The 20,132-nt window shown below is 45.7% G+C and overlaps 1 protein-coding gene across 5 annotated transcripts in view; it reads left to right on the top strand.

Annotated features, from left to right (window-relative positions):
• GNAL (G protein subunit alpha L) overlaps positions 1-20,132 on the top strand; it is a 140,444-nt gene that overhangs the window by 23,186 nt on the left and 97,126 nt on the right. Inside the window, exons 1-5 of one of the 5 annotated variants that reach the window (XM_032399029.1) lie at positions 16,233-16,355; positions 16,974-17,220; positions 17,498-17,570; positions 18,285-18,339; positions 18,489-18,608. In XM_032399029.1, coding sequence (XP_032254920.1) covers positions 17,079-17,220; positions 17,498-17,570; positions 18,285-18,339; positions 18,489-18,608 — 390 coding nt within the window. In that variant the 5' untranslated portion in view covers positions 16,233-16,355; positions 16,974-17,078. Of the gene's footprint in view, positions 1-16,232; positions 16,386-16,843; positions 17,221-17,497; positions 17,571-18,284; positions 18,340-18,488; positions 18,609-20,132 lie in introns of those variants that run through there. The other 4 variants (XM_032399031.1, XM_032399032.1, XM_032399030.1 and 1 more) reach the window with 4 other exon arrangements.

Here is a 20,132-nt window from a genome sequence, read left to right as displayed (position 1 = left end):
TTAGGTTGAAACCTTCATCTCTGGAGCTCAGAGGGCCGAAAGCATGGTGATGTGGCCTCAGTGAACTGCTCTCAGGCTCCAGCCAGCTCTGGAGAACGGGCAGTGGCTTGATTATTTGCATGTATAGTAAAAACATGATCAACTAGATTCAAAGAAATCAAACTTTATATACTTTTTATAGTATATACTGTACTTTATATACTGTTCTATATTCAGCTTTTAAAGGAAAGGTGGGGGGATGACAAAGAAATGACCACATTCCTAGCATACAATCAACATGGGATCAATAAAGATTTTGTCACTCTCCTACTCTATTGTAGGAATTGTGCCTGGAGTTGGGTGTGTGTTTTTGTAAGTATAGGATGTATTTTTAGTTTCTGTTCCAATATACCTGATCAAATAACATCAGCAGCCAGGAAAGTCACATTCTTCATCTCACTATACTTCACCACTAATCCTGCAGCAATCATTCCCAGCTTGGGATTGGCAAGAGGATGGATATCCAGAGGTCCTTGAGACATCCAGATCTTGGAACTAGAGTGTGGGAACTCTCATTGAAACCTGAGACCCGGTGTCAAGAGCCTTCTCCCACACTGACCGTGACTGCATATTTTATGACATTAGCAATATTGTCGATTATTTTACATAGGACTCATTATACTCTTCTGTCTACTTTTGCATATCTTTGAAAATTTCCACAATAAAACCTTTTTTTAAAAAGTCTCCTGCGGGAGCCTGGGTGGCTCAGTTGGTTAACCATCTGCCTTCGGCTCAGGTCATGATCCCAGGGTCCTAGGATCAAGTCCCGTATCGGGCTCCCTGCTCAGCAGGGAGCCTGCTTCTCCCTCTGCCTGCCGTTCCCCCTGCTTGTGCGCTTGCTCTCTCTCTCTCAAAAATAAATAAAATCTTTTTTAAAAAAAGAACACAAATTAATTGTAAAAAGTGCAGAGAATGCGGAAGGGCAGAAGCAAAAGTGAAAACCTCCCCTTCCCCTGGGCCAACAGTGTGCCTCCAGAACTATTGTTTTCTTTCCACGGGTGGGATGAGATTGCTTTTATTAAAGATACTTGTGTGAGGTTTTATTTCTAATGTGGAGGCATTGATTTTATTTTTAACTAATTTGAAAGCTAAATAAAAGTAAAGGTAATCTCCTGAATGAGGATTTGAAAAAGCACCAGGCACCCTGGACAATGCCTTTGTATAGCATTTGTCCTGAAAGATTTGCAACAGAATTCTGCAACCCCTATTTGCAAAAGGCCCTGAGGGGCAGGCCCTTGTTGGAGAGGAGATTTTTGCCGTGCTGTTTGGAAGCTGCTGGCGGTCACATCCTCCTTCAGCGCATGAAAAGCATCCTTCATAGTTTTCCCACATCAACTGCGGGGTGGACGTTTCCCAGATGTACTAAAAAAGATAGACAGTTTGAATGTGGACTGTAGATTAGCTAATAGGACTGTAGTGATGTTTGTGGTTCAGTGAGAGAATCTCGTTCTTAGGAAATACGCATTGACAAGGACAGAATGTCTGCATCTTACCCTCAGATAGTTCTGGAGAAAGCATCTGCATATGAAGTATGAAAACATAGAGCGTATGATAAAGCAAATGCAGCAACATGCTAACAAGGAAGGCTCTGGGTGAAGGGTATGCAGAAAAATTTTATGCTATTACAACATTTTGTAAGTTCAAAATCAAAACTTGAAAAACATACATGTGGCCAAATATTTATATGATGCCTACGAAATTAGCTTGTACGTTATCTTAATCATCTTTGTAGAAGCATAGCTTGCTTCTTTGCAATAATGACCCACAAATGCTTCATGTTCGATATATTATCTTCTAGTCAATTCTAAGGATCTTGAGCATTTTTCCACTCTCCCTTGCCCCGACCCCCCAAGTTCTTGCAAGTTTTTCTGAATGTTTCTCCCTTCCACTCTTCCTCGTAATGTGTATTGTCTTCGCCGCCCTGGCTGGGCCTCTAGTTCTGTGTAGATTGAACCCCCCACTTGCCCCTTCCCTCATCTTTCCAGTGTGGGGATTATTCTTCCTTCTGAAAGCATGTCAGATCACAGCACGGGGACACCTGCCCAACATAGCAGTGGACTCTCAAATCCAGGTGGCTCTGCTTCCCAAACCATGGGCCTGGCACAGAGACACATCCGCTCAGAGGAAGGACCCCGTTCTGTCCCATTTAAACCACGTTATTTAAGGGAGCTTGATGAATATATTATTTATAAAAGTTTGCAGAGGGTTCGGGAAACCAAGAAGGGATGGCGTGGCATCCCAGAGCTGGCAACAGCAGGGGGCCATCGCCAGCCCAGGCCTGAGGGGCAGGAGGCCACAGCAGTTCTTGGAGCCGAGCGAAGGGCCTCTGGCCAGGAACTGCGGCTTTCAGTGAAGGAGAAAGTCACAGCCAGACCACAGCCGGACAGGGAGACAGCTGCAGGAAGCACTCTGACCTCTACTCCCATCCTTCCGTCCCCTCTGCACCCTCGGCAGCTGGGAACAGGAGCCCAGACGAGGCGGTCTGCAGAGGCCAGCCTCCTGGGCACAAAAGCGTGGGTCTGCGAAACCAAGAGAACACCCCGCATGGAATCCTTTCTGCTGCACATAAGGCAGTGGACATGGGGGCTAACGGGCCTGCCAGCACCTCAGCACTGAAGGGACACAGGCCTGACTTACATTTCTTATTTGAATATTTGAAACTTCCCACAGACCCAGTCTGCCACCATTGGAGACAGCTCTTTCCAGGCCAAATGGGTGTGTGGTGTGAGTCCCACGTGGAACCGCCGAGGACCCATTTGATGGCAGCAGGACAGCAAGTGATTTTCGGAGACTTAACAACCGCAAAGCTAAAGGAGCTCTAATAATCACAGAGGCTGAGGGTGGTCAGGTGCTCTCAGCTGTCCAACATTAACACCATGTTATTACTGTACTCCATGCACTCGATGTACCACTAAAGGACATGAACAGAAATATTGCGGCTGTGTAGGTTGTTGACTGAACAAGGACACACAGCCTGGAGAGAACTCTGTGCAAAACTAGATGCCCTAGGGGCACTTGATTCTTAACGCGTTTTTGAGCCTTTTGTGGAGCAAAGAATCCCTCTGGTGTTGTTTTGTTTAACTTTTTATTTGGAAGGGGGCGCCTTCCCCTTTTATTCAGGGGGGTGACTGGGTGGCTCAGTCAGATAAGCATCTGACTCTTGGTTGCAGCTCAGGTAGTGATCTCAGGGGTCATGGGATCAGCCCCACATCTGGCTCACGTGCAGTGGGGAGTCCGCTTGAAGATTCTCTCCCTCTGTCCCTCCCCCAACTTGTGTGCATGCAAGTGCACATGTGGGCTCTCTCTTTCTCAAATAAATAAATAAATCTTAACCAAAAAAAAAAAAGAAGACAAAGAACTCTCAGATATCTGTTGCCCAGATTCACCTGTTGCTAGCATTTGCCTCATATGCCTTATCATTTGCATTCTTTCTATGAATCTTTGGTCTAGATATAGATATATGATTTTTTCCTTACTCATTTGAGAGTCGGTAGTCAGCATCACGGCCCTTTACCCCTAAGAGACTTCAGCGTGCACTCATCTTACAGAAACGAGGTGCAGGTAGCAACTTCGGTGAGTTTAACACTGACGCCATCAATACACCTAATTTCCCATCCGTATTCCAGTTTCATCAGTTGAGCCGATTATGTCTTGTATAGATTGTGTAGATTTGCCCCTCCAGCACGGGATCCAGGCTTGGGTTGGGACTACAGTCCCCCTCCCTCCCTTCTGTTAAAGTTCAGGTTTGCCCGATGTTTCCTCCTGACTTAGGTTCAGGTTATGCCTCCCTGGCCAGAATACTACCTAGATGACGAGTGTCCTTCTCAGGATCTGCATCTGGACGCAGACGATGTCCACCCCTCCTCCTTTGATAGTGTTAATTTTAATTACCCAAATTGTTGTCTAGTTTCTCCACTGACTAGTTATTATGTTTTACTCTGCAACTGATGAGCAGTCTGTGAGGAAACCGTACAGAAATTCTATTCCTCATGAAAATACTCCTCTGTGGCTGGCTCAGTCAGAAGCACATACAACTCTCGATCTTGGGGTCGTGAGTTCAAGCCCCATGTTCAGTGTAGAGATTACTTAAAAAATAAAATCTCTAAAAAAAAAATGTTCCCCTAGGGGCGCCTGGGTGGCCCAATCAGTTAAGGGTCTGCCTTCGGCTCAGGTCGTGATCTCAGGGTCCTGGGATCGAGCCCCGAGTCGGGCTCCCTGCTTCTCCCTCTCTCTCTGCTCCTCCCCTCCACTTGTGCTCTCTCTCTCTCTCTCTCTCGTGCTTTCTCTCTCTCGTACTCTCTCTCTCTCAAACAAATAAATAAAATCTTTAAAAAAAAAAAGTTCCCCAGATTGAGCCTCTGTTTCTGGATCTTGCCTGACCCAAACTTCGCTATGCTGGTTGCAAATGCTGATTCTCCCGTTCCAGGACTCTGTTCACATTCTCTAGCAGCTAGCTAGCAAGAGCCCTCCCTTCTCCCCCATTTATTTATTTATCTCTTTGTTATTGGCACGGACGCATAATATTCCTATATTTTTCAGTGGTTTAGAATTCATTTCTGTACCCAAATATTTGGGTGCTCCTATCATCCCAGATTTGACTAAATGAGAGCCCCTTTGACCTGGTTCTTGTGTCCCATTGACATACCCCCAACAGTTCTAAAGCACTTTCTTACTTTCTGGTGTGACCATGTTCCAGGCTTACCTTGCAGCTACCCTGCCCCCCAGGCTGGTATCATCCATTTCTCTGAGGAGCCCTGGTTCCTTGTGGTGATAAGTAAGACTAAGACTCAGACCTGGGCAGGAGGTGCGCTCACTGCTGTTGGAGTGTCTTAACTTCTTGGCCTTTTCAGCAGACAAAATGAAGAAATACATGCATGTACACTTGACCCTTGAACAACACAAATTTGTGCTGCACAAATCCACCTATATGCAGTTTTTTTAATACAGTACAGTACCATAAATATATTTTCTCTTCCTTATGATTTTCTTAATAACATCTTCTTTTCTCTAGCTTACTTTATTTTAAGAATATAAAATACATATAACATACAAAATATGTATTTAATCAATTGTTTATGTTAACAGTAAGTCTTCTGGTCAACAGTAGGCTACTAGTAGTTAAGTTTGGGGGTCTTTTTGTTTTTTTTAAGAATTTATTTATTTGAGGGGCCAGAGGGAGAAGGAGAAGCAGGCTCTCTGCTGAGCAAGGAGCCTGATGCGGGGCTCGATCCCAGGACCCTGGGATCAGGACCTGAGCCGAAGGCAGATGCTTAACCGACTGAGCCACCCAAGCACCCCTATAGTTAAGTTTTTGAAGAGTTAAAAGTTATACACAGATTTTCAACTGTGCAGGGGGTCGACATCCCAACCTTGCATTGTTCAAGGTCAACTATATATACATATGTCTGTACACATGTATATATGTATGCATACAGATGTACAAACGTGCATGCCCGTACTATCAACATATACATATATATTTTGGAAATTATGATTTCACAGCGACCACTACAATCCCAGTTCATCCTCACAGGCTTTCCCTTGCCTTCCCTCATTCTGTATTTGTACATCATTCTTCCTCTCTGAAAATCCTGGCTGTCAATAACAATATTAACACATTTCTGTATTTGTTCAATCCTATAATACATCTAAGATGGATTGGGATTTATCTGCAGTCAAAGACCTCTTTTGAATGTCAGTCTTTCATTTATTTATAGTTTAAATCTGTTGAATCATTCCTACTTAATGACAAATGTAAACAAATCATGTAATGGCAAATATAGACAAATACTAGGCTCTATCTCCCTTGTTCTTTGTCAACAGCCCTGCAAGCTTTAGGAAGAGCCATTCCAACTTTTCTGAGAAAGCTACATAGTTCCCACGTGTGGTAAAAAAATGTGTCTATGTTCCATTTAATTTCATATACAATTTGACTGTTGTCAAAGGAACACTGTTGCTTTAAACTCTGTAACCAAGCCAAATTCTAAAAGAAACCAGTTGCTAAGGCAACTGGGCAAAGAGTTAATTAATTCATCAGTCATTATATGCAGATTAATCTGCCTAACTGAGTTAGAAAGGAGATGGGCTTGTTTGATTTTTCCTTTTGGAATTAGTGGAAGAAGAATGGTGTGATTTTTTTTTCAATCTGGAAGGGCCGGAGAGTTCCTTCTGGAAAAGGCACAGGCTTTGCGATCAGACAGGTGCTCCACCCCTTTCAGGACCCTGTAGGGCCTTCAGGCCAACAGCCTTATCTGCAAAATATGGATAATAATGTGCATCTGGTAGGCTGCTGTGATGATCATATGAGGCGCTAGACATAAAGCACCTTTCAGTGTCTTTTTTAAATTAAGATGAAAGGTGACTAGCAAAGTTAAGCATGCATTTCTCCAGGAAAGGAAATGATATTTTTTTCTTCACTTTTATAATTGACCACACACACCTACGGGTTCCCGCTGTAATCTCTACAGAATTCAGAGAACTTTACCTCATTTACTTGATTGCATGTCTGTCCCTCTCTACTAGAATAGTAAACTGCCTGAGCTGGGGGATAATGCCTAATTAATCCTTAAAATCTCAAGGCTATGTATGCATAGGCATTCAAAAAAATAATGGTGAATGAATGAATGTAAATGTACCACTATAAAGCATCCTTCCAGCTCCCCCTGTCCTTCCAGCTCTACATTGCCACCTGCTGGTAAGAAACTATAATTGCAGCAAGTGTTTCTAAACAAGGACTTAAAAGTCCCTTAAATCTAATCAAAAAATTAAAAACAAATATCCCGAAACCACAACGGAGAAAGATTTCTCTCTTCCATCATTGTCATGATGAAGATTCTACATGTGAATTTTTTCTTGTTTTTCGTGTGGTAAAATACACATAACATAAAATTTACCATATTCACCATTTTTAAGGGTACAGTTCTGTGACATTAAGTGCATTCCCATTGTTGTGCACAGCCACTACCTCCATCCATCTGCAGAATTGTTCATCTTCCCAAACAGAAAATCTGTGCCCATTGAACACTAAGTCCCCAATCTTAAAAAAAAAAAAGGGACACCTGGGTGGCTCAGTCGGTTGGGCGTCTGCCTTCGGCTCAGGTCATGATCCCAGGGTCCTGGGATCGAGTTCCGCGTTGGGCTCCCCGCTCAGCGAGGAGCCTGCTTCTCCCTCTGCCTGCCACTCCCCCTGCTTGTGCTTTCTCTCTCTCTCCCTAATAAATAAATTAAAAAATCTTTAAAAAAAAAAAACACTAAGTCCCCATTCCCCCGCCCCAGGCCACCACCATTCTACTGGCCGTCTCTAAGAATCTGACCACTCGAGGTCCCTCACAGAAGTGGGATCAAACAGTAAATGTCCCTTTGTGACTGACTTTTTTCACTTAGCATAATGTCTTTAAGTCTTATCCATGTTGCAGCATATTTTAGAATGTTCTTCCTTTTTATTTTATTTTTTATTTTTAATTTTTTTAAAGAGAGAGAGTGCATGCGAGTGGAGTGGGGGGATGGGGAGAGGCACAGAGGGAGAGGGAGAGAATCCTCAAGCAGGCTCGTCGCCCAGAACACAGCCCAGCACGGGGCTCGATCTCATGACCCTGAGATCATGACTCAAGCCAAAATCAAGAATCGGACACCTAAGTGACTGAGCCACCTGGGCACCCCAAATGTCCTTCCTTTTTAAAGCAGAATCCTACTTTATCATACACATAGACCACATTTTGTTGATCCATTCATCCATCACCTGTGCTTTTTTTTTTTTCATTTCCAACACGTCTCATTGCCTTTATGTTCCCAACTAGCAGCTAGTACTTAGCTCAGCTGAGTGTAGGTAGCCTCTCAACAAATCTGTGTTAGCTGTGCTATATGTCATTGCTCGTGTTTCTGCCTAGTAGAAAAAAATCAGGAGCTCCTCGAGGACAACATGCTGCTTCATGTAGAGAAGTTAAATGGATATGTATTTGTTAAATTAATGTTGAATGATAATAATTGCTACATTTATTGAGACCTTGCTATTTGCCAGGCACTGTGATAAGATGAATTGATTTCTGTCATTCTTGCCATAACTCTGTGGGGTGAGTGCCATCGTCCTCACCCATTTACAGAGAAAGAAACAGAACCGCACAGCAGAAGAGGGATTTGAGCCCAGCCATTCTTGCTCAGCAACCCATGCTCTTAACCACTAAGCTACACACACCATAGGAGAGATTTTACCTTAAGAAAAATTGCCGTACCGGGGCGCCTGGGTGGCTCAGTCTTTAAGCATCTGCCTTCGGCTCAGGTCATGATCCCAGGGTCCTGGGATCGAGCCCCGCATCGGGCTCCCTGCTCGGCGGGAAGCCTGCTTCTCCCTCTCCTGCTCCGCCTGCTTGTGTTCCCTCTCTGGCTATCTCTCTCTGTGTCAAATAAATTAAAAGAAAAAGAAAAATTGCCATACCAAGAATCTATATTTTCCTGTGGCTCACTAGCTTCACCCCACCTCAGAGACACAGTGTGCGCTGTATGTCCCATTCCCTCCTATACAATACCTACTCCCTCTCCCTTGCTTTTACTTATGCAGATCCTCCTCGTCTGAAGTGTGCTCCTTCTCCCTACCTGGTCCAACCCCGTTTTTCAAGGCACACCTGGGGTCCCTCCTCCCTGGTGAAGCTTTTGCCAATCCCATGGACCCTCCCATCCCCCCAGGGGCCCTACCACACCTCCCAGCTCTGGGTTCATGCATATTATCACACAATGCCCTCTGAATGATGGAAGTATGCTAGTCTTATTTCCCCAACTGCTCAAGAAGGTAAAAATTGGCCTCCGAGCCTCCTTACCCTCTTTGTGGTACATCTCTACAGATGATGGCCTGTAGGAAGAAATAAACACAAGTTCAATGCCATGAATCTATGTTGTGTATACACAAAAGTGTATTCTCTTAGCTACCTTGCTTTATATAGCATATTGTTATTGGATTTGCTTAAATTATGAGAACAGTTGTGAGGTAGGTAGGCGTTGCTGAAGTCCAACCCCGAATCAGTGTGTTAAAACTAGGCTTCATGTCACCGTGCCTCGTGAAGCTCTGACTTCGCACAAGGGCACCTCACTGACACCAAGAGAACGTTGGTAAGCATTTAAAATGCACATTGTATTGTTTGTCTCTTTTTGCTCCAAATCAGGGGAAGAGGGTGATTCACTTTATAAAAAATAGGTTTGAAGAGAACTCTTAGTCATTGGACACATTCTTATAACCCCGGAGATTGCATGAGATTGAATATTTAAAAAAAAATTATGGGGCACCTGGGTGGCTCAGTCAGTTAAGCATCTGCCTTCAGCTCAGGTCGTGATCCCAAGGGTCCTGGGATGGAGCCCTGCTTCTGGTTCCCTGCTCAGCGGGGAGCCTGCTTCTCCCTCTCCCTCTGCCTGCTGTTCCCCCTTCTTGTGCTCTCTCTCTCTGTCAAATAAATAAGCAAAATCTTTAAAAAAAAATTATGTTGGTGAGTATAGTTATCTGAGGAATAGAAAACTCATGGCATCTAGAACTAAGTGCTAAAACTATTTTTTTTTTATCATAAAAGATTCCTTAAGATTTAAGCTTTATTCAGGAAACAGACTCCTAACTATAGAGAACAAACGGGGGGGGGGGGTTGTAAAACAGGTGCCAGGGAGTAAGGAGTGCACTTGTCATGATGAGCACCAGATGATGTATGCAAGTGTTGAATCACTATATCGTACACCTGAAACTAGTATAACACTATATGTTAACTAACTGGAATTAAAACAAAAGCTTTTTAAAAAGAAAAAGAAAAAAAAACATTTAAGCTTTATTCACATATGGTAGACTTGTTTGCAAGTTCTACATTTTATACCTGATATTTGTTAATTAGTAAAGAAAGAAATATCTTTGAAACTGTTTAGACTATCTTTGCAACTTTACATCAATATTAAAATCTCTGAATTAAACAACAGGTGTCTGAAAATCTACTGTAGTTCCATATTTTGTTAGGCTATTTGAGGTTGAAGATAGGGATTAAATAGCTAGGGATGCTAATCTTCATGGTTTGAGGGCTACTTTTCTCTCCTCCTCCGGTCCTTCAGCCCCTTATTTGATTTCTGTTTGGAAAATGTGTATTGAATGCAACTTTGATGTGTGTGGTTTCTCTTGCAGTATGCTGACAGTCCACAGACTGCCCTTCTGATGTCCCTGTCTCATAACCTGACCCCATTTGGTGGCTTTCACTGATGTTTTGAACTGCAAAACTGTAATAGTTTCATTTTGTTTGCAGATTTCCCATTCTGCTTTATGGGATTTTTATTGTTGTTTTGTTTTAACTTATTCAGTAGCCTCTCAACTCGTGTTTTTATACTGTAATGAAACTCCTGTCTATGACACTGAGTTGTGTATTCCAATGAGGATATTTCAGTCCTGGGTTTTTGGACACAGGGCAGAGTCAAAGACGGTTAACATCCCTTTCCTACTGATTCGCTGCTTTGGTTTTCCAAGTTGTCAGTTAAAAAGACTGCATCACTACCCTTTATGGATGGACCTTCCAAAAACTACATAATATCACTTCAGCTGTAGAAGTAAGGGAGAAAAAGGACAAATCATTTCAATAAATTCTCAAGTATTTGATTGCAGAGTATTATGTACAGAAAGGGTAAATGGAGTCAGTTTCCCGGATTTTCTATAAAAAATGTAAAACGTTTTACCACAGTATTTTTAAAGTGTATGGTAATTAGGTCATGGAGCAAGCTCCAAGGCTAAGAAGGGAAAATAATCTGCACAGGTTATTTCCGCCAAGACACTAAGAAAAAAAAGAGAGATGGGGCACCTGGGTGGCTCAGTCAGTTAAGCGTCTTGCCGTCGGCTCAGGTCATGATCCCGGGGTCCTGGGATCGAGTCCCCCATTGGGGGGGGGTCCCTGCTCAGCGGGGAGTCTGCTTCTCCCTCTGCCTCTGCCTGCCACTCCCCCTGCTTGTGTTCGCTCGAGCTCTCACTCTGTCTGTCTCTCGAATAAATAAATAAAATCTTAAAGAGAGAGAGAGAGAGAAACCACAGCAAGTTGTCTAACGTGGCAGGAAGCCGTACGAGGGCTGTGTGCACACCATCCCCTGCCCCGGTGGCCATTCTGGCACCTTCGGGTTTGCAAAACTGGCTGTAGCCTGTAGTTTCTTGGAGCACTGCCCTTGCATTGAATTAGGGACTAATCACCTTTCCTGAACTTTTTTGTTCCTTTTCTTCTAAATCTTTGGATATATCCGTTCTAAAAATCTTAGTGCCGTTTTAACCTTTAGTAACCTTGAAAGTATAAAACGCCACCATGAGACCAGTTAATACATTTTTAAATAGCGATCTAGGCCTGTCATACACGAAAAGAGGTGCCTTGAATTTTTCATCTCCATTGTTAATTGAATCTGCGGAGAGCCTCCTTATAGTGAGAAACAAATGCTGTTCGTCGTATTGCTATCGCCGACTTGAGTCCAGCTCACCAGAGAACAGGGGCAGTTTTTTCCCAACATGGGCCAACTTCAATCAGAGGGTCTGAAACAAAACCATATTTTAAAATCATGATTCAAGGGGCGCCTGGGTGGCTCAGTCGTTAAGGGTCTGCCTTCGGCTCAGGTCATGGTCCCAGAGTTCTGGGATCGAGCCCCGTATCTATCGAGCCCCGTATCCATCAAGCCCCAAATCGATGGAGCCCCGCATCGGGCTCCCTGCTCGGCGGGAAGCCTGCTTCTCCCTCTCCCACTCCCCCTGCTTGTGTTCCCTCTCTTGCTGTCTCTCTCTGTCAAAAAATAAACAAAAATCTTAAAAAAAAAAAATCATGATTCAAAATTCACAAAACTAAGTGTAAACAAAATTTAAATAATTAAACTTCCAAATGCACTAACGCTTGAGACAGCCTGTCTTAAATATCGGCAAGAGTAAGGAAGCCACCACTTTGACCTTTGTCCTTTTGCCCCAGACTCTGTGCCTTCCCAATCCTGCTCCATGGGCCCAGGGCCTCCCCCGGCCCCGCCCCGCTCCTAGGCCGGCACGGGCGGTTCCCGGCCCCGGCCGCCGCCCCCTCCGCGGGCCGGCAGCGGCCGGGCGGCCCTTGCTCGCCGCGGGTGGGTGTGCGCGTCGGGAGCGGGCGCAGCCGCCGCACAGCCGTTGCCTGGCAACAGAGGCTCGCCCTGCCTGTGGCTCAGGCTGCCCTCGGTGCTCCCCAAAAGCTCCGCTCCCGCCACTGCAGGTGAGCCAGCTGCGATTTTGGATTCTGATCCCATGGTTTAAAACACAAATGAGGATTAATTTCCGAGACCAGACTAGGAAAAGGCCAGATGATTGGCTTAAAGGGGGGGAGGGGAAGGTGTCTTGATCGCCTACCTGATAACAGACTGGGTAAAACTACCTTTGCATTTATCATTAAGAAATGTTGCATCCCTGCGTACGGACATTACTTCTCTGTTTTGGAATGTTTAGCTGCGTACTGTGGAGCACGCTCTAGGTCGTGTAGTGCAGCTATTACAGCTGGGATACAAGGGTTTACATCCCAGATACACCCCTTACTCGCCCCTCGAAGCTCCTATAAAGTAATGGCGACAATAGTTCCTTTTAGGGTTATTGCAAATGCTACAGAAATTATTCCATGGGAAGGACTAGCACAGTGCCCGCAATGAGTGAACAACTAGGAGAGGCTGTTTTACACTGAACATATTATTATTATTGTATTGACATATTAACTTCTTGGGTGTATTATTCATCATATATGATCATCTAAATCTTACTAGAATTCAAATATAAAAATTTATCTTTAACCTCGTTTAATGATAAACTCGGGCATATTAAAATTTTTGAGAGTTTATTTGAGCAAAACTTGATTTGAATCAGGCAGCATCCCATCTAACTGAAAGAAAGGAGCTCCAAGTTGCTGCACAAAATGAAAGGCTTTCATAACCAGCAGGGAGCAGAAACAAGGAAATTATACTAGGTTAAAAATCAGGTTGATTATTGCAAGGTTACTTTTCCTTAGGGGATAACAGGGGTGTATGAAGCAGATTACCTAACTTGTGCTCATCAGGCGATTCCAGATTGACAGGTTTAAGATTTCATTTCTAGGGGCGCCTGGGTGGCTCAGCCGTTAAGCCTCTGCCTTCGGCTCAGGTCATGATCCCAGGGTCCTGGGGTCGAGCCCCACATCGGTCTCCCTGCTCCACAGGAAGCCTGCTTCTCCCTCTCCCACTCCCCCTGCTTGTGTTCCCTCTCTCGCTATGTCTTTATCTCTGTCAAATAAATAAATAAAATCTTAAAAAAATATATTTCATTTCTAGGAAACTCAAAACTGTGATTATCGGTTTTGTGATGTGGGGATTAGCATAAGCAACTCGATTTGGGGCCCATTTTCTTTTTTTTTTTTTTTTTTTGACACCCTTAAATCCTAGATCTGAACAAATGGAAACTTTTTGCTATATTTTTAGGGTAACTGAATTATCAGGCTGTCTTAAAAGTGTAGCTCTGGGGTCTGGCTTAATTCTCCCTTTATAAGTTTTCATGGGATTTGTTTTGAAACTTTTTCTTCCAACTGTTTATAAAAATCTTGGCATTAGAAGTGCCTGGGTGGCTGGCTCAGTCAGTTAAGCATCTGCCTTCGGCTCAGGTCATGATGCCAGGATCCTGGGATCAAGTCCCACATCCGACTCCCTGCTCAGTGGGGAGCCTGCTTCTCCCTCTCCTCCCTGCTGGTGCTCTCTCTCACTATCTCTGTCAATCTCTCTCTCTCTCTCAAATAAGTAAATAAAATCTTTAAAAAAAAATCTTGGCATTAAGAAAACTGACAACCCCTTATGAACATCCCACTGTACTATGCAATTTTTACATACCTTTTCTTGCCTCCTGACTGCCCCCATTACCCACAGTACATGCCAGGTTGATATTACCATGTGTGTACATGTGTGTTAACTCAAAGTGTGAGGCCTGGCAGTGGTGATAAACAGTCCCCTTCCACAAAACTAGAACCTTTAACCTAGCTCAGCCTATAGTATGGCACTGTATGTTCGCTTCTGCCTCTGTCAAGAAGAATAATTTATTGCTCTTGTTTTTTAGAAAGTATTAATATTTTCAGTATAGTACCAAACTGGACAAGTGCTTCCTGAACTTAAAATCTGATGACAAAATTCCTTTCATGAGACCCCACCCTTTGAGCAGGAGTTATCTTTGGCTTTCAGGAATTCATTCATCCATTCAACGAAGATCCATGGAGCACCTCCTCCAGGCCAGGCACTGGACTAGACACAGGTGCAGCAGGTGTAAAGGACAGACTCAGGCCCAGCCCTCATGGAGGCCGTGTTCTAGCCGACTTTGGAAAAAGCTGTAAATAAACCATTACAATGCAAGGAGCTGGTGAGACTATGAAACACGGGGAAGGGGTCTAACACTGAATGTGGAGGGAGTAATGAGGCTAGAAGGATAATTAGGAGGTGGCCAAATGAAGAAGATATTCCAGGTATTCCAGGCAGGAGCAGCATGCGAACCCAATGGATAAGCCAGGGTGTTCGGAAAGTCCATGCGGGTGGAAGGGGAGGCAGGGCAGTGCTGGGAAGGGGAGACGCTTGAGAGCTGGGGCCACAGAGTTTACACCAACCCAGTCTTGAAGGATCATGGTCAAGGCCTTGTTAGTGGTGGGGATAGACATGGCAGATCTGTACTGTCACTGTGGCAACATGGGCCACTAGAGTAAGTAAGCAGGAGGCCATTTCCAAAATCCATGTTAGATCAGTGATCTAAGACCATGGTAATGGAAGACAGGGTGGAAGAGATATTTGGTATTTAGAAAACTGACTCCATGGGACACAGTAAATATTTGGGTTTTCAGGAAGGAAAATGAGTCAGGAATGAGTCCCGTGTTCTGGTTTGGAAAATCAGGGACCCTTATCACAGAGAGAGAACAGAAAGGAAAAGGCTGGAGGTGTGGGGGCAGGTGTAGGGGATGAGCTCAGCCCTTGGCAGGTAGAGCTGAGGATGTACCTCAGGGAGATGAAAGTGGAGGTATGCTTGGGGATGGCAGGGGACAAGAGGGTGAGCTAGGCTGGAGATGTGATGTGGCCACAGTTAGAGCTGCAGCATAGAGGATGGAGGATGCAGTCAGCCCCACCAGGAGTGTGTGCACAGGGGCGAAAGGGTGGGTGGGGTCCCAGGTACCTCCACCAGCCGGAGGCTGAGCAGGCCATCAAAACCACCATGCAATGCAAGCCAAAGAACAAGACAGTCCCAAGGGAGGGTCAGTGCCAGCTCCATGGAGAGGTCAAAGAAAGTAAAGACCAAAGTTCACGGATGAAGTTTCGTGCCTGGGAGGCCACTGATGACCCTAATGAGAACATTCTCAGTGCAGGGAGGGGGGCCAAAGCCAGGCTGCCAGGAGCTGAGGTGTGAACAAGAGGTAAGGAAGGACAGGCCAGCGTCAGATTCCCTTTTTCACTCTTGGAGCCGTGGGCAGGAGGGGGAAATGGTGGCACTAGCAAGGAGGCTGCGATGTAAGGAGGTGCTGGTGGGTTTGAGTGAGACACATTGACAAGTGAGGCCCACTGTGCCCAGGGTGCGGCCTACAGAGGGCATGAGGCAGCCTAGCACGGGGAGCCACGCCAGGTGCTGTTTGCTCTCTGTAAAGAAGATCAGGCCTGGCTGAATGTGAGAGAAACGTGGGTTGGGAGGAAACTGAGGCACTTGAAGACAGATGAACAAGGCCACGTAGAAGAACCGGTGTGCAGGGCCTCGGGCCCCCAGAGCCTGAGACCATGACCGTGCCACAACAGCGCCGCACGAGGAAGTGATCTCCGTCCCGGACTTCTAGGCCGGGTCGCCTCTTTTGCCGACCTTCCCGCAAGTCCAGGAATGCGAGTGCAAAGCAGCCGCGGACGGAGCGTCTCTGCGGGCCGGTGGTAGCAGTAACCGGGGGAACTCGCACTCAGCCCCGTGAGTGAGAACGCAGACCGGTCTCTACCCTCTTCGGTTCCACGGCTCCAAGCCAAAGTTCGAAGTCATAGTGTCTCCTAGGAAAGTAGTAGAGCTGTTCAGAGAACTGCGAAGGAGAAACGGGGGCTGGAGATAAAGACAAGAGGCTAAGGGAGGCGGAGGCGTGGGTGCGCTGGAATAGTCTAGAAAATGAACGGAACAAAGGCGGTGTGACTGGTGAGCCTCTTACAGATCCTCCTCCCTGATAGAATATGCATGATCCTGCGCGAGTCCTCGCCTGCCTGGGAGCAGGGAGGCGTCCGAGGCATCGGCGGGGAGCGCACGCCCAGACCCAGTCTCCCGGGCTCGGGGTGCGAGAGAGGCACGCGGCCGAGGTGCGGACCCCGCGCGGGTGAGCCTCCCGCGGGCCGGGCTCGGAGAGGTCAGCTCCCGACCCCTCCGGCACCGATAGCGCTAGTGCCCCAGCGAGATCCCCGCGAGCAGGCCAGCTCCCCTTCCCTGCTGCGCGGAGGCCGGGGGGGTCGCTCGGAACCGGGAGGGGGCGCGCGTCCGACGGCGGAGGCAGCGGGGCGCGAGCGGGCCGGCAAGTGCCCACGGTCGCCCGGAGGGGACCGGCGGCGCGCTCCGTCGCGCCGCGCCGCTGTGGGCCAGCACGCGGCGGCGCGGGGACAGCCTCGCGCTCCCGCAGGGCGCTTCCCCGGCCGCGCAGGCGGGGGCGGGGCTGAGCCGGGCTAAGCGCGGCGGGCGGCGGGCGGTGCGGGCGCGGGGACGAGGGGCGAGCGCCGGGCGCAGCGCCACCCTGGCTGGCTCCAGCAGAGCCCGGTCTCCCTTCATTCTGTGCGGTTTGTCCAGCAGAAAATTCTAAACCTGTATCTTTTAAAAGCATTTATTTGGCTCCGCGCGTCTTCCTCGCATCCTTTTTAGTTGGGAGTTTGCGGAGGGCAGAGGGAGGGAGAAGGAACGCCTGTTCTGATCGGCAAGCACCGAGAGACCAGAGCATCTCTTTCAGCGGCAAGGAAGAGAAGCCGTCGCAGGATCCACACACATCTACAACTCTCTGTTGCTTTTTGTGCAAATACCTAACTCTGCCTGACGTCCATCCAAGCGGGCAGGCATGGGGTGTCTGGGCAACAGCAAGACGGCAGAAGACCAAGGCGTCGATGAAAAAGAACGACGCGAGGCCAACAAGAAGATCGAGAAGCAGTTGCAGAAGGAGCGTCTGGCTTACAAAGCGACTCACCGCCTGCTGCTACTGGGTAAGGCCGGAGGGCGCGTGGCGGCTCCCGGCCCGAGCGGAGCGCACAGCCCCGAGCGCAGCGAGCGCGGGGGCCCGGCGGGCAGAGCAGGGCAGGGCAGGGCCGGGCGGGGGCCGCGCTCACCGCCGCCAGCCACCGGGACCCGCTCCTCCAGTCGCGAGCTGGAGTGTACTGGAAAATGCCTACGCTGGGGTAGGGTAATTGCTGTCTGGGTTCGCAGGAGAAATGGCAACGGTATTGGGCCACGGACCACAGCATTCTTTTTATTTGTTTGCAGGGGCTGGTGAGTCTGGGAAGAGCACTATCGTCAAACAAATGAGGATCCTGCATGTCAATGGATTTAATCCTGAGTAAGGAATGATCAATTTCGCTTTTGCTTCCAAACTGCATGCAAACTTTTTCACTTCTCTCCAGAATTTCCAAACTTGCTTTCTCCGAATAATTAATTTGATCATTGAATAGACCTTTGCTGGGCGGCGGGGGGGGGGGGGGGGGGTGTAGTGAGATAGAAGCGTGTTATTGAATTTGGTATATTTAGGCAAATTCTTCTTTTGGTAGCGTCTAGATGAAAAAATAAAATAACTTCCCTAACAAAATAGGATTTATTAGATATTCTTGCGATATTGGTCTGTGTTATTGGTACTGCACTTAGCACACTTAACCAATATGTCAGTATATACTTATCTCTATATCCTTGGTCTGCCTCTATTTCAATTCATATCTATCAACATACGGATAATTCAAGTAAGATATATTTACAAGTGTAGCTGTATAGTTTTTATATGCAATACTCATAACGTTGCCATGCTTTGTGTAACCTATGTAGTTTAAAACTACACATTGTAATGTGTGCATTCAAGTTTGCTTAATGTACAAATTAGAAAAAAAAGTGTGTTTTCCTTTCCCAGTTAAAAACTTTGCAACTGTTGTCTTGGGGGTTGATGTTGACCTCTAGAAAAACCAGTCTAGCCCCATGCTGCAGCTGGAAGTTTAAAATCCCATTCAGCTTATTCAAGTCAGTTCTAAAGATAAATTAAATTAATAACAATTCTCTTTTAATATAGGGAAAAGAAACAGAAAATTCTGGACATCCGGAAAAATGTTAAAGATGCTATTGTGGTAAGGATTTTTTTAAATGTTTGGTTAATAGAAAGGTTAAATACTCTGCTCTCTAAAACTGTATAGACAGAAACTGTGTATTTTAGTTGTCATAAGAGGAACCTAAATGTTGTATTTATCCATATATCTTTTTCTTCATTACATTTTAGACAATTGTTTCAGCGATGAGTACTATCATACCTCCAGTTCCACTGGCCAACCCAGAAAACCAATTTCGATCAGACTATATCAAGAGTATAGCTCCTATCACCGACTTTGAATATTCCCAGGTAAGTAAATCCTTCTTGAAATATTTTAAATGGTGGAAGAGAGAACCATTTTTAATGAGATTGCTTGAGAATCAATGTTAGTATTATTTTATCTTTGACTTTCTTCAAAATCTAGCTCTCTGCCTGAGAGAAATGCTTTCCTTCATACCAAAATATTAACATTGGTTAAAAATGTTAAAGACAATAGGATTTTAAGAAATGCTTTTATGAATGTATTGGTGAGATTGGTAATCAGGAAAATAGCCTACCTTTAGGAAATATTGATAGTACTTTTTCCTATATGTATTTCTAAATTAACAATTAAGCAGTTTCCCAGATAACAAAAGAATAGAAATGACATGAGCAGAGAGAAATATTTATGGTAAGTGACTGCTCCCGGGGGAATAGTAGAACAGAATTCAGTTCACTCTTAAGATGTGCATCCTGTAGCTCAAATGAGAAGAGAATGCATGCTGTAAATAACATGGATCACTTCTGAATGTTTATTCTATGATGGGAAAAAAACGTAGTTTGCTTCACATCTGCAGTATTTATGGCCGCTTTCCTAATTCCTTGGGTAGCAGTATTGCTTATGTGAAAGGGTAAAATGAATAGTAATTTTTTCTTGTTTGGTAGATATACATTTCTTTAAAGCATTGTTATTTGGTCATTTGATTAAACATGTGTCAAAGGAGAATATATTTGTTAGATTTCTCAGAAAGTCATTTTTCTTACAGTTGTACCAAAAGAGCGTGTGTGTGTGTGTGTGTGTGTGTGTGTGTACGTATACCAACAGTAACAGAATTTTAAAGGTTTCGTTACCTGGCACAGTGCTCTTGAGACATTTTTCTTTCTCACAATCCCCTCTTCGAAAGGAAGGTGATACAGAAGGCAGTGTGTGTAAAATAGACAGGTCCTGCCCTGCTCTGACTGAAGTCTGGGCCAGTGTGCACCTGCTCACCCCTACCCCGACTCTGCAGCAGAGCACCCTTGTTGTGGAAGCTTTGTAGCAGGATGGCAGATAAGAATGACCCTTTTTGAAAGCTTTTATTTGCATCCTTTCCTGTGATTTTTGCATCTGATAAGCATTCCAGTGTAGCCCCTGAGAGCTCTAGAATTTCTAACAGGAAGGAGTTAGAGGAGGCAAACTGGCTAGAAAAGGGGGCTGGGGTGTCTGGCACAGCGGGCACACTTTTTTACTGAATTGTGTCTTTAACTGGATGGCTTGAGGGGGTAAAGGAGATGATAGGGCGGGGTGTAGGGGGTAGGACTAGAGCAGTGATTCAGCCAGCCACAGCTATAGGATGTCCCCCAGTACTGTGTGACATTGTACATATGGAAGAAGTCACCCCAAACTACAAGGTCCTAGCTCAAATCAGGGGTGGCATTCCCATTCAACTTTTTTTTTTTTTTTTAAAGATTTTATTTATTTATTTGACAGAGAGAGACAGCCAGAGCAGGAACACAAGCAGGGCGAGTGGGAGAGGGAGAAGCAGGCTTCCCACCGAGCAGGGAGCTGGATGAGGGGCCCCAATCCCAGGACCC

This window comes from Phoca vitulina, unplaced genomic scaffold (genome assembly GCF_004348235.1).
Source record: "Phoca vitulina isolate PV1807 unplaced genomic scaffold, GSC_HSeal_1.0 scaffold126, whole genome shotgun sequence".
NCBI lineage: Eukaryota > Metazoa > Chordata > Mammalia > Carnivora > Phocidae > Phoca > Phoca vitulina.
Note: the sequence above shows the minus strand (reverse complement) of the source record. Positions and strands in the feature narration are given on the sequence as shown.